The sequence below is a fragment of the Lepeophtheirus salmonis genome, chromosome 1 (genome assembly GCF_016086655.4).
Source record: "Lepeophtheirus salmonis chromosome 1, UVic_Lsal_1.4, whole genome shotgun sequence".
Classification (NCBI taxonomy): Eukaryota; Metazoa; Arthropoda; class Copepoda; order Siphonostomatoida; family Caligidae; genus Lepeophtheirus; species Lepeophtheirus salmonis.
The window spans coordinates 47,493,741-47,508,200 of record NC_052131.2 but is presented as its reverse complement, the minus strand read 5'-3'; the positions used below and the strand labels follow the sequence as shown (position 1 = coordinate 47,508,200).

The window sequence follows — 14,460 nt, the reverse complement described above, 5'->3', positions numbered from 1 at the left end:
GTTCCAAGTCTGAGGATTCTAATAGTCTATGTAAGAGGGTGATGATAACTTAATACACTTCATTGTTCTTCAATTCCTCCTTGATCCAATATATGCAACTATGTTGATTACTTCTGTAACAGATTTAATCTTCCCAAGCATTAAGCCAAGTAGCGCATCGAAGGCTAATGTCATTATTAGCCAAAAAAAATATCTTGGTCAAAATTGACATACTTTGTCCACTGGGGTATTTTTATTTCAAGCATTTTGGAGAATCCTTTCCTGATCTCTCTTGAATAAGTCAAGTACTGTATTGTTTCTACTTTTTATTTGCGTCATTATTCATATACTTTTTGCTTGAACAATTATGGAAAGGGAATTATGATTCAAAATGATTTTCACAATCAGAATGATCAGTAGGTTTCCAATTTGGAAGATATTTAAGATTTGATACCCTTTTTTTTTTCTTACGACTTCTTTTGGATTTTTGGAAATGGGAAATTTAAAAAAGTGAACGTTTACTTGAAGCTTTTGGAAATTTGACTCAGTTCTATTATTGCATCCTCAGACACTACAATGACCCATTATTTTTGTGTAATTTGTTTCAAATTTGCATTATAATAATAAGTAAACATAAAATATTTTAGATAAGAATAAATTATATACGAATTATTACTAATTAAGACTGAGTAGCAAGATTCTTATCGACACATCTTATAATAGCCACCTTGCGTTATAATAGTCTATTATTCCTTGCTCAATATTATAATCGAGATTCAAAGATTATCAATCAATACATATTTCTGTCAAAAAAATTATTCCGCAATTTTCTTCCGTACGCAGCCCGGGTGGCCTTCATTTTGTCCGTAAGGATACGTATTTTGTAGAAGTCGTACGACTTCATCCTCAGGTCATTGTTTATTTCCATGGATACTTTAGTACGGCTTACTTAGCTCTTTTTTGCAAGAACGTTAATCGGAGTCTCCGAAAATGCCTTCACGGACCGTTTCAGGCCAATGAGGAATCTGGAAGTGCGTTTTTATCCCTCTTGGACTTATGGTTTTTTTTTATATGCCTCTCCTCCTTGTAGTGGTTGTAGACGTCGTAGACTGTTCTCTTTGGATACTACAAGCCAATTCGATGATGGCGTTCCTTCGGGTCTCCTCCATCATAAATACTTGTTTTGAATTAAAAGTTGTGCAACTAACTTAACGCTAACGTTCAACCTCTCTGAGTCCAATAATGTCTATCTCAGTCGATCAATTTAAAAAAAAATTATTTGATAGACATAGTTCTAAAGTTTATCGGATCATAACCGTATTTTACCGGAGATATCCTGAAGTGGGAGAAAATTAACTTTCTTTAAAGACAAATTTTAAAAGTATTTAAACTCATTTTTTTTTTAACAGAGATGTAACCGGGAAAAAAAAGTATTAGTAGCCATTGATAAATTAGTTATTACAAAAAATTAAAACAAAAATTACACAGAGTTATAGTTCGGTTTATAAAGAATAGTTAGTTGAAAAAAAAAAAAAAAATTAAAATTCGCAGAGTAATTAGTCATAGAAAAAGTGGATATGTAATTTTTTTTGTAAATAATAGGAAAACCTATAACGGTAATTATGACAATTTTATTTTGGCGCCTTTTATGTTTGTAGCACCTAGGAGATCTGAGATACACTGCCTCTTGGCTTTTTGCTCACCCATGAGCCATGATGACTAAATCTGTATTATCGTTTGTTTGTCAGTATGTCAAAAAATTATCACTAAAACCTTCCTGAGAATGAGAAAATTGACATTAATTAACAGCCCACATTTTGCTGCCCAACCCTGTGTATGAACTGAAAACTAAAATACACCTATTTCACCCTCACGGTATTCCTGATTCGTAATTGAAATATTTGAAGATATTAGAGAGCTTTAATTTAAAATATACATAATATGTTAATATTTGTTGTTTATTTATATTTAATATGTTATTAAAGATGAGCAATTTTAATAAAAATTTGAAAAAAAATCCGCAAAATACGTAAAAAATAAAAAGGGCGATGACTTTTGGTGGAGCAAAGTAGAACTATGCCTTATTGTCCTATAGACCCGTTCCTATTGTCTATATAGTTTTTCTTGAATTTTGTAGAGTATGATTTTATAGTTCTACTTCACCAATACTCCATTAAAAAATGACCTAAAGACTACGACAAATGATACTGGCAATTGGGAAGATAATTCTACTTTGCCCCTTGATCCACCAAAAATCGACCTATTATCAAATCGACCATTGTATTATTTTAAGTTATTATTTTCTTAGGAATATTGGTACAACAGCTAAGCATGTTTTGACTATAGTTCCTACTACTGAAATTACTGTTTCAATCTGCCCACAGCTTCTAATATTATTTCTGACGAATTTTACAAAATGCTCACAATTGTACATAAAAAAATTGTAACTGCTGTTCGCTTCAATCATTTCATTACCAAGGACAGTTAGTATATTATCAATAGGTCTAGGTTCTTCCATCAAATCAACATCGTTATTTATACGAAATTTGGAGTCTTTTACCACATCTATAAAAAAGTCAATTTGTGCTATGTTAGATTTTCCATTGGAGGACGGAGAGTAGGACGCAGAGCCAAAACGAGAATTTCCATTGATGTGCACGACCTGTTGTATCTTCTTATCATACCATTTCTTATCACATTTATTTTCTTTTGAATAAAAATGTGGACCAACAAATATGCACCAATGGTTGATGTGCTTCCTTTGAATTTCTATGCAATCACCAATTTGAACACTTCGAATAAACTCATCCCAATCGTCAGTAGTCATATATTTTCCCCTTCTTCCCCTATTGATTTTCTCCATCCCATCTCTAATGTCCCAATAATCCGAAAATAGAGACATAGTGATATAGATATCTAGAATAAAAGATCACGATTCACGACTATTGAATAACTACACAAATCTTAATGTACCTCTAAGCAAGTAATACTAGAAGAAAGTAGTCCTTGCTTAGTGTATTCTACTGAAGACGTCTACACTCTACAGAAACAATTACTATTATTTATTAATTTATTAATGGAGGAGGACAAGCTCCAATCACGCAACCTGTTGTGGTGAAAATATAAATTTTGATGATAAATTCCACTTTGAAAAGGTTCAAAAAATGATTAAGTTAAGTATTTAAACTGTTGAATTTCTCCTTTAAAATAAAGTATCAACTTCAGTTTGTGTTTATACAAGATTAATAATTAATTTATGCGAAATATTATTCCAAACTATAAATTAAGAATAATTTATTCTTGGATGTGTGTAGTTTTAATAGAATTGTTTGTATTGATTTATTATTTTAGGGACTGATTATTTAAATTTAAATAGTTTCTTTGAGGTTGGATTTATAATATTTAAAGATCTGGGCTCCGAATCTGGAGTAACTTTAAAATTTGCGACTCCAAATCATAAATAAGTATACATATTCTCTATCTCCTAATCAATCTAACTCTACTGATTCTGGCTCACTCATCAGTCATAATTCCTATTTATGGAATAATGTACTTAAAGACTAGCAATTACATTATTTGGATCCTTTTAAGCTCATGAATGGAGTATAGGAAATTGATATAGTCTGACGTGATGTTTCGAATTGATTCCATTTCAGCACCAAACATAAGAATTTTGATCATCCCAATGAATTAATTACATTATCAATTCAACATTAATGGGCAAATATTTATAATTCTATATAATAATATTTCTAACTCAGTGTGTAAATTAAACATGCAACTTTACTAACTCACGGCTCAATTATATGTAATTACTTAAAATTACATTATGTTGATTCATTTTAACTAATGAATTGGAGATATGGGAAATCGATACAGATTGTATAAAGAATGTAGCAGTTTCTGTTTGACAACTTACACATGAATGCATAATCATTGTTATGAATTAATTACATGATTATTTAAAGATCAGTGGAGGATATAATATTTCATATCATTTTAATGCAACTTACTACATAATCTTGCAATCTTATTTTTGAAAGGAAAATTCATTAGTTTAAATAATTAATTTAATAGTTTTTTTTTAAATTACTTTAGAAAACCCTTGCACAAATATTTACTTCGTTTTTGAATTATGTACATTCTGTCAGTCCATCATTTTTGGGAGTTCAAATATTATCCCAAAATTGAAGAGTTTCTTAAAATACCACGTGATGTTGATATAAAATTATAATTACGAGAAATATTATATATAGCATTATATTATAATAGTTATACAACGTTAAATAGGAGTTAATAGAATTTATCGTCAAGTATGATGTTTTCACTATAAGAGATTGGGTGATTGGAGCTTGTACTCCTCCAGATAGTATTAAAACTCACTATCTATTGACTATACATATATAGGTCGACTTGCATCTTATTTTCTTACTATACCTTAATAGGTATAAAAGAAGAGGAAGAAAATGAAACAAGTATGAATAGTATTATCATAGCATTGAAGGGATATTCTATTAAGTCATTTATGAACATTTTTCAATACATTTGTTTCAATTAAGAGAACATATATCATTATGTTACTTTATGTATATATTTTTAATAAATAAAGAAATGAATTTATACTAGAAAATTGAATATTAAATAAAAATCAAATAATAAACATATTGTGAAAATAACAGCAACATATTATTTGTAAACATTGTTCCAATTGTTCCAAATACATATAATTATTTTCAGTTTTTCTAATTATAATTTTAGTATGGAAGAATCTCAAATTTTATATGTCTGGATACATAGCCTCTTCAATCATTAAGTTTTTCAAAATTAAAGATTGCGAACCTTTTGATTTCTTATAAATCTCATGCTGTTGAAACTTTTTGGCGAGGATCGAAATCTCAGGAAACTTTTCCAATATAAGTCTACATAAGTTAAAAGGTCACTTATGGTTTGTTATCACATAATCATTTAGCACTCAACAATTCACAAAATTTATTTACGCAGATAACAGCAATATATAATATGTATTGCAGACCAAAGTATTGAGAAAAAAGGGTGCATATTCATTGAGAGTCTAAGATTGACTTATAAAACTAAAGTATTCTTAACAATGAAATATTTTTATTGGAATAAGAGACGAAGAAAAGTCAAATTTGGAAGGAACAGGCTTCAAGAGTTACAACGAAGGAGCTGTGGATGAGAAAAGATAACCCTTTGTTCCTCACTGGGTAAATAATTAAGGAATTATTTCTTTTTGTGGAACTCTCCGGTTCCAAATAACTATTTATACATATTATAAGAAAGGAATATGCTTTGTTGTACACCAAAATATCGAGACACATTATCTTTACATGTCTAGAATAATCTTGCATTTGTTTTCCAATGACAAAAGAGACTCGGTAGTAATAAAAAAATCAGGCGTGAGATTGAAGTGGCCAGGCTATATAATTATCCGTAAAGACCGTATATAACAAAATCCAACTTATAAATGGAATTGATATAAATCTGATTGCGATGAGTGATTTCTGGATTATATAGAATACATCAAGGGCACTGAATGACTCTTATTAATGAAATAGTTTTCTTAGAGTAGGAGACGAAGCAGAGTTGACCTTGAAGAATTTCAAAAAAGGAGCTGTGGATGGAGGAAGAGAACTCTCTCTCCCTCTATTCCTCACTGGGTATTTCTGCCGTTTTATGGAATTCCTTAATTCTTATATGTAAAAGTATACGATGATTCCGTAGAAGATCAGGAGGAATTCATGTATAGATCAGAAGTCATTATCACAGACCTTACATGAAGAGGCACTTGCACAATCAACGATCCTTCCATTAAAGGGTACAAGATCAACTGACTGAGTGAAACACTTGTTCAAAGGATCTCGCCTTAAGAGTTGACATCCTTTGAAGAGAGTATCAGAAGACGTGTGAATTGGATATTCCTAGGAACAGGAAGGATGCAGATCCATATATCCGATTTCTACGTAGGAGAGATCCATCCAAATGACTACGAATGAAATGTCTTTCCAACTCCTCACTTATCTCCCCTCCCTCCTTCGGCTGACTGCTGAGTAATGGAATTCAAAGTCGTACCCACTCGCGTCTATAGGTCTTGTGACTCAAAAAGAAGTTGTAAGTCCCCCTTTATATAGTCCCAGACCTCTTTTACCTTCTCTTTATCAATGTACTCGACAACCAATCTGCCATACCAGACGATTTTCACCTAGATCTAGCTGGTTTTATCTGATAGTGATAACATTCAAATTAAAATTTTAAATATGAGTTAAGTTAAAAGACTTGATAGGATTCGATGAAAATATACAAGAACTTGGACATGACTTGAGATTCGACGTGGACTTGTAGTATAAGGACTTTTTCGCTACTCTGATTCATGCTATGTCGTAAGTTGCAGGAGTGGAAACGACATTCGGAAATCTTTGGAACCTATGGGTGAAAGATATATGTCGAAATGATTAGACACCCACTAGTATTCAAGTATTCGAATCTGATATAAAAAAAATCCTGTCGTTTTACATATCGTGGACTAATAAAAGAACCAAACTAAAAAAGATATATGTAGTTCCATCAATATTTGTACCCGAAACAAACTCCTTAATCTTGCTCAAGGTGAAATACTAATTTGGCATCTTCTGACAGTAAATCATTGGAATTATTAAATTAACAAATAGACGTGTTTCACTCCACAAATTAACTCAGTAATTTGTCAAATATCCTATTATGGTTGTTTTTAGAGCAAGAACTTACTTTCTATCCTTATCTAAAGCATAAGAAGCTACCAGTGTCAAAGCTTGTGTATATTGTGAGGTAAAATTAGGTTAAGATTGCTAATGTAATTCATAACACCATAGCTTTTTTGAAAGGTAGAAAGAAAATAATGTGGAACCAAAAGAGAGGATTTCGAAAATTGAAGAATTGAGTTCTTCTATTGTCTCGTATAAATTTGTGAATTTTGCTCTTCACCATCCATAAGGGTAGAGGAAGACTAATATATACAATAGAAACTTGTTTTTAAGTTATATGTGTAGTAGTAAAATTATAAGATGATTTTTTAATTAGTTGAAATCATAGCTTAGAAAAAGTCTAATTTCATAGTTAAAAGTTCCTCTGTTAATGTGCAAGAAAATAGAAAACGATCCTGGAGCAAATAGAAGAGTGAACAAATTGTTCAATGTATCTTGAATTCATTGTATGTCTCTAAATCCAAAAATTATTGTATTTAATATTATAATGGTATCTATGATATTGCAGCAAATAAATGTGCATTTAATTTCTGTATTCAGGGTATTATATTATTTTTACTGAACTAAATTATTGAATCAATTGTTTTAACTGATGAATTTGTCCTTCAAAAATAAAGTATAACTTCAGTTTAGGTTCATGCAGTAAATTTCATTCAAATAACTAGTTAATGTGAAATATTATTCTTCGATTGATCTTTTAATACTTATGTGATTCATTCATAAAGTCAGTAGGTATATTTGTACAATTAGTCAAATGGATTTGGAGTCTCATAATTCAAATGTTTGGATTCAGAGCCAAGATCTTAAAATATCATTACAAACCTAAATTAAGAATAATTTTTAATAAAATTGTTTATGTTGATTTATTATTTTAGGGACTGAAATTTTAATTTCTAGAGTATGGTTCGAATAGTTTCTTGAGGTTGAATTTATAATATTTAGAGATCCTGGCGCCAAATCTTTAGCTATTTTAAAATTTATGACTCCAAATCATAGATACATATTCTATGTGTTCTGAAAGTAAATAACTCATCAGTCCTTCTGAACGTAATATTTTTTAATGGTGTGGTTTGAGGCTGATAACTACTCCTCTTCGATGGTATAATGGTACCAAAAAACACCCATAACATTCGTGGTACAATCGGGGGGTTGTAAGGCGATCTTAGTAGTTACTTAAGTGTCGGCGGTAGCCCAAAACGCCCCCAATATTCGGGGTATAAAATGAAAATTCAAAAAGTGGATGTCGCGTTTCCTCAAAAGTTTCTACGAAAATGTTTTATACAAAGTTACCTATTACCTTAACAAGATTCTATTTGATTTTTGTAATATTGAAATAGTAAATATATTAAAAATTATATATAATTCACCTATTTAAATATTTATATTTGATATTCATTACTCTATATTACCGTATTTTAAGGAGTTATATGAAAATTTCTTCCCATACGTTTATTATACAATAATCATGTTCATTCTCTTTCAAAAATTCAAAAATTTTACTTTCGTAATCTTTCCAACTGTGTTAGAATTAATATTATTTTATTTCTTGATGTAGTTCTGCTCACCCTACATATAAAGCTATTACTGATAATATTAAATTATTTAAATATGATGGTGTGAATCATGAAATTGAGAAAGTTTTCATAAAAGCATTTTAACTTGAGCATATTTAAGCATAGTATTCTTCCAATGGTGTACCGACTATGGGGCATGATCGTTCTTTAATTATATTAGTTTTGTAAATAAGGCACCAGAAAGTGACACCGTATTACGACGAAGTAATACAATTCCCTCAATGATAATAATCATAATCATTACATAGGGCTGACAAAAGCGTCAGCAAACTATCTGTACTTATATAAGCCCAGGCTACAGAAAGTCACACCACCTTGCCGATAAAATATTTTGTTTAGTTTGCTCAAGCTCTATTTGAAACAATTGTAATTTAATATCTTATTGCATTTTGTTCTATATATTTATGTAGACATGGTTAGCACTCACTTACTATATTGACTATTTCATGCCTCTTAGCTCCATCTCCTTGGAGCTACGGTAAAAATAATAATTAATTATTTACTAAACTTACGACTTGACATTATAAAAGCAAAATTAACAACTAATTCTTTCGCTAAGTTAGTCATTAATTACAAGGTAAAAACATCCCAAATATAGAGTATAGTACTAGAATTGTATAGGGATGGTCAGTTTCCGGTAAATTTCCGAAAATTTACATGAAAAATTTGCTTCCAGAATTTTCAAATGAGTAAGTTATGTGATTTTAAAATGCTCCGTATATATATTCAAAGGACCATACTATAGATTTTTTTAATTCATACTCATTATTCATTATTTATTAGATCAAGGAATACTAAAACAATTTTTAGTTTGAGTTCGCTGAAGATTCCTTCCCCTTCGATTTTCCTTTTTCTATCACAAATATATCTTAATAGCCATATTATAGAAAAATATTAATTTTCTTAATACAGTTACTTTAATTATAATTTTAATTAAAGCCAAATTAGCTCATTGGAGCAAACTTTTGGTGGGTTGTGGAGTTTAGTTACTGAAAGAGTATACTTTAATACTTTTTACATCTCTTATCACGATAATGATTAAATTTTAAACTAAACAATGAAATAAGAAATGTTTTAAGCAGAGCGTTATTAGCTTTCATCTTTCAACACTTAGCCCAAAGATTATCTAGACCATTATATAATTGCTTATATAAATAGGTTTATTTTTTACATATATGATAAAAATTTGGGGTGGGGGCTTCAAAAATTTTTTAGAAAAAGGGGCTAGCGACGCCAAAAGGCTTAAGGTTTGTTAATGAAATCACGATAAAAACTTGAAAAAACTCTGTTTTGTTTGATGTATAATTAATTAACCAGAAAATAGGGTCCTTGTATTATTTTATTTACATGATGAATTTTTGAAAAGGTCTAACCCGTTAGTTACATTCATTTATAGTAACCAATAAGGAAATACGTATGTAACAATAATTTGGTATGTTTTTGAGATCTAAGTAATCATCACAGAGGGGAACTTTGTACATGTGTTCGTTCTTTCAAAGGGGGTAATTGGATGACATGTGGAGAGGATCCTTTGTTTCCGTTCATTTGTGAAGGAGATTCAAGACGATCATTTGAAATCATTTTGATATCATTGTTTTTCATTGCTTCTGGATACACTTTTTTCCCCCTAAAGAATGGGCATGATTCATGTGAACTACTGGGGTTGCTTATTTGAGTTTTATGACGCTCTTCTAGTAGACGTGTGTTTCGTAGATATTCAAATGTTGTTAAGCCGTGAGCTTTGATATAAATGTGAAAAATGCAGAGGTGAAGAAGTAATAGTAATGATATGGTTGCACATATTGCAGAAATTGAAGTTACTATCACGTAAAGTATATCAGGTACAGGTGTAAAAAACATGTGGAAAGTCAAATCTTTACTCCTTGGTAGTAGACTAGAACTATTATTACTATGTTGATATATTTTTGTGAATTCATTCCAAGGATTCAGGTTTCCAAATTTGTCAATTATTCCCATAACTAAAATTGTAACACAAGAACCAAGGAATAGACAACTTAGAACAATGGATGAAATAACAGAGGAAAAGAAGTAAACATAATTTCTCTTTCCTATACATTGATTGAGCCATTTACAATGATGATCAAAGTTGTCAACGCATTTATTGCATATTGAGCAATGTTTTGTTTTTAGTGAAGATATTTCTATGGAACAAAGATTGCAGTGCCCATTCTCAATGACGTGTTGATGAATGTCTCTATCAAACTTTGGAATGATTCTTCTATAAATACAATAAATTATGTAATTAGTTTTAATATTTAACATATTTCAATATAATATTATGTTCTATATTTGGAACATATCATTCTTAATAATCACTAAACCTCTTTAATTAATTTGATATTTACGTTTGTATGTATACATAATTCCATTCAGAAATGTAGATTCAAAGGGTACACTGTAAAGCAATCCCAGTTCTTTTAATTGAGATTAATAATTGATTGATTAGAATTAATTCCAATATTTAATTTATCAATATAAACAATTGAGTGATCAAAATAATTAAATTTGTCGTCTTTCTACAAACATTCTGAATATGAGTCCTTCGAAATGCTCATACTATTTAATCCTTAATCTATTTGATTTCTAATTTAATCAATAAAAACAAAAGGTAACGCTTCGTATGATAACAAAATAGATAAATGGAAGAGAATTATAATATATAATTAACATGGAAGAAATCAGAATCTGTCTTTATTTTACTTTGAGTCTAGCTTTCTTAGATTTGGATCTGCAGGGTCCATGAACAATGAGGCGAAGTGTGAAAAGAAATGCCAGAGATAAACTAGAAAGTGCGTACTGTACATGATGTTCCTCAGTGATTCTAATCCGAAAGTTGGTATTAGAACACAAAAACTATATATTAAGAAATAAAGGAGAAATATCCATGATATGACTTGTTGAGGATGTAGGGGAAGTTGACAACCATAGACTCGTCGCCACTTTCTTGGAGGTGGTCCCCTACTCTCCATGACCACTAACACTACTTTTCCACGAGAGAGAATGAAGCTTACAGGTACTCAAGTCAAGGGGGGGGGGCATGAGTTCAATGTAGGAATGTCAAAGCCTCACTGATAGAGAAACTAGACAAAACAGCGAACCATACCTGAGGAGAGAGTCTGTAAAAAGCCAGGTACTTGGGAAAGTAATTTAAATCCCTGCTTCTTGTTATTAGCATCTTTCTACTCCCTTCTTAAATACCACACCCGCTGAGGAGAAAGCAAATTAAGCGAAGCTTTTTATCCTATGTTCCAAACCTTAAAGATCAGTAAATAAGACATGTTTTTATATATTCTACCATTTTTATTGACGTATACCCTGAATATTATTATAAACGAACAATAAAAATTATTTTTAGACCCTTTGGATCTTCATAACTTAAATAAGGGGGAGCGAAGAAACTGATATCATTTGGAATAGGGGATGATCGAGGGGGGAGTTTTAAGATTTTTTTAAATGTGAAAAATAATATATTATTGAATGGAATGTTACAATGACACAATAAATAATTTAAAAGCACTTTCTGTGTACTATGGAAGGACCAGATTCGTCATATTCCTGCTTGGAAATCCACATCTGTTGGAAAGTAGAGAGTGAAGCCAAGATGGATCCTCCGATCCATACAGAGTATTTTCTTTCGGGAGGTGCAATGATCTTGATTTTCATGGTGGAAGGAGCTAAGGAAGTGATTTCCTTTTGCATCCTGTCAGCGATACCAGGGTACATAGTGGTTCCTCCAGAGAGAACAGTGTTAGCATACAAGTCCTTTCTGATATCGACATCACACTTCATGATAGAGTTGTATGTAGTTTCATGGATACCACAGGACTCCATACCCAAGAAAGAGGGTTGGAAGAGAGCCTCAGGACATCTGAATCTTTCATTGCCGATAGTGATAACTTGACCATCAGGAAGCTCATAGGACTTTTCGAGAGAGGAAGAAGAGGCAGCGGTGGCCATTTCTTGTTCGAAGTCCAAAGCGACATAACAGAGTTTTTCTTTAATATCTCTGACAATCTCTCGCTCAGCGGTGGTGGTGAAGGAGTATCCACGCTCTGTCAGGATCTTCATCAAGTAGTCAGTCAAATCCCGACCAGCCAAGTCAAGACGAAGGATTGCGTGGGGAAGGGCGTAACCCTCATAGATGGGCACTGTGTGTGAGACACCATCTCCAGAGTCGAGCACAATCCCAGTGGTACGCCCAGAGGCGTAGAGGGAGAGCACAGCTTGGATGGCTACGTACATAGCGGGAGTGTTGAAGGTCTCAAACATGATTTGAGTCATCTTTTCTCTGTTGGCCTTGGGATTGAGGGGAGCTTCCGTCAAGAGGACGGGGTGTTCCTCGGGGGCAACACGCAACTCGTTGTAAAAGGTGTGATGCCAGATCTTTTCCATGTCATCCCAATTGGTTACAATTCCGTGCTCAATGGGGTATTTCAGCGTGAGGATTCCTCTCTTGGATTGGGCCTCGTCTCCAACGTAAGAGTCCTTTTGGCCCATACCAACCATCACACCTTGATGGCGGGGACGCCCAACAATAGAGGGGAACACAGCTCTGGGAGCGTCATCTCCAGCAAAACCTGCTTTGCACATTCCGGACCCATTGTCCACGACCAATGCGGCTACTTCATCATCACACATCTTGAGTTGTTTTTTTAAGAATCTACAAGTTAAAGCAAAATAAGTATCACTTTACTTCAATATATCGAGAAGTTCATTGTAGGGCAATCGGAGCCACACCCACTTTTAACAAATACCCCCTCTCCTACGCCCTTCAAAGATTTAACGAATCCCCATACACTACGCACTACGAACCCCATCCCTCACGAACAATCCTCATCCGATACAATTTAACATAAAGCATATTATATTAGTAACTTACTTAGTATAGAAGATTTAAGAATATACGTTCAAGTCTACACGATAGTGAACAAACGCTGAATGATCTTTAAACTCCAAATTTCTTTTCCTATACTTTTTGTAGAAGGAGGAAAAAGATGTCGGCCCGCCTCTCACGCCTTTTTCCTACCATACAAAGAGGACTCCCCTCAAGTAGTGCGCACGCCGGATCCCCTGTTGTAACGTTCCTCTTCTTCTTCTTTTTTGTTTCAATAAACCGGCAAAGAAGACTTTGGACCAATAGGAACCTTTGAACATCGACATGACCATATAAGGAAATAGATTTGATTCCCTTTTTCTCTTTAGCAAGAGCTTTAACATTGCACATCCATTCTTCAACATCATGTCCTTTCATCTTTATCAATAAAATAATGTCAGCATGCCCCAATATTTATTATTCTCTATAACTTAGATTACACACAAGCTTTCCATAATTTTGCTGAATGGTTAACTTGGGAATTAATTAAAATCTTGAGATTTAATTACTTTTTTTATTTACTGGTTTTTGTGGTGGCAATCTTTAAACACTACTAATTAATAACCGGTTATATGTTTTTCTTTTTAGATGATGAAGTATGTCATAGAAAGGGTTTCAAAAAGAGGAAAGAAAAAGATTGTTATAGCAAGAGGATACCTTCGTAAGAATCTTGAAAGTAGAGAGAGAGGAGCTGAATTCCATGTCTCCCTCTATTTCCAGTCAAATCTCAAGGAACCATTGTGTCAGATGGTGTATGCAATGATTTCACTTCTTCTCCAATGGCATTGTACATGGATATTATTTAGTTTAGAAATCATCATAATATGTTTATCATTCTTTTTCAATTCAAATGACCATATGGCAATCATGTCAGTCCATACACATTTTAAACTCTGTGTTGTATTTCTCTTTTATTCCTTTTCCTATATAAAATATTAATTTAAATTAAAAAATCGTCTTATCCCATGTCCATTTATGGATTTTAACATATATTCACTCATACAGTTGTAAGTAGTATAAATGTTCCTATGTATGGTAAAAAAGGCCCCCAGGAAGAGCAAGTAGCCGTTCTTTAACCGTTTTTCATAAAAAAGTTAAGATATTTTCTTCTAGAAGAAGAAGAACTGAGAATAAAAAGAGGAGAAGAAAAAAAAAGACGTTAAAAGATCCTCAAAACTTTTTCCCCAGAATTAATGTAAGCCATGTATTAGCATTAAAACAAGGGGCCCCTTTGATGAGGCTACTAGATGTACAC

General features: G+C 32.2%; 2 protein-coding genes, 2 long non-coding RNA genes and 1 pseudogene across 4 annotated transcripts; 2 read left to right on the top strand and 3 right to left on the bottom strand.

The window, feature by feature from the left end:
• Positions 1-1,921: 1,921 nt before the first annotated feature.
• LOC121131840 (phospholipase A and acyltransferase 4-like) lies at positions 1,922-3,022 on the bottom strand (annotated as a pseudogene).
• Positions 3,023-4,686: 1,664 nt separating this feature from the next.
• On the top strand, positions 4,687-7,272 carry LOC121131839 (uncharacterized). Its single transcript, XR_011784312.1, has 2 exons — positions 4,687-4,924; positions 4,981-7,272. It is a non-coding gene; the product is annotated as an uncharacterized lncRNA (long non-coding RNA).
• A 2,360-nt stretch (positions 7,273-9,632) lies between these two features.
• On the bottom strand, positions 9,633-11,465 carry LOC121131836 (palmitoyltransferase ZDHHC11). The gene is made up of 2 exons (XM_040727234.2): positions 11,033-11,465; positions 9,633-10,550 (listed from the first exon to the last, which is right to left on the bottom strand). Exons 1-2 carry the CDS (start codon positions 11,299-11,301, stop codon positions 9,770-9,772), a joined length of 1,050 nt encoding a protein of 349 aa, XP_040583168.1. The 5' UTR covers positions 11,302-11,465; the 3' UTR covers positions 9,633-9,769.
• Positions 11,466-11,611: 146 nt separating this feature from the next.
• Positions 11,612-13,797, bottom strand: LOC121131835 (actin, clone 403). The gene is made up of 2 exons (XM_040727233.2): positions 13,212-13,797; positions 11,612-12,992 (listed from the first exon to the last, which is right to left on the bottom strand). Exon 2 carries the CDS (start codon positions 12,968-12,970, stop codon positions 11,840-11,842), a length of 1,131 nt encoding a protein of 376 aa, XP_040583167.1. The 5' UTR covers positions 12,971-12,992; positions 13,212-13,797; the 3' UTR covers positions 11,612-11,839.
• LOC121131838 (uncharacterized) lies at positions 13,537-14,161 on the top strand. Its single transcript, XR_005869174.2, has 2 exons — positions 13,537-13,601; positions 13,794-14,161. It is a non-coding gene; the product is annotated as an uncharacterized lncRNA (long non-coding RNA).
• The last annotated feature ends 299 nt before the right edge of the window (positions 14,162-14,460 follow it).

Bases quoted from the DNA above. Each gene is read 5' to 3' on its own strand.
- LOC121131836 (XM_040727234.2), bottom strand. From the start codon at position 11,301: ATGGAGAGTAGGGGACCACCTCCAAGAAAGTGGCGACGAGTCTATGGT. The intron at 10,551-11,032 runs GTAAAATAAAGA...TTGTATTTATAG, and splicing joins CTAAGAAAGCTAGACTCAAA to AAGAATCATTCCAAAGTTTG.
- LOC121131835 (XM_040727233.2), bottom strand. From the start codon at position 12,970: ATGTGTGATGATGAAGTAGCCGCATTGGTCGTGGACAATGGGTCCGGA.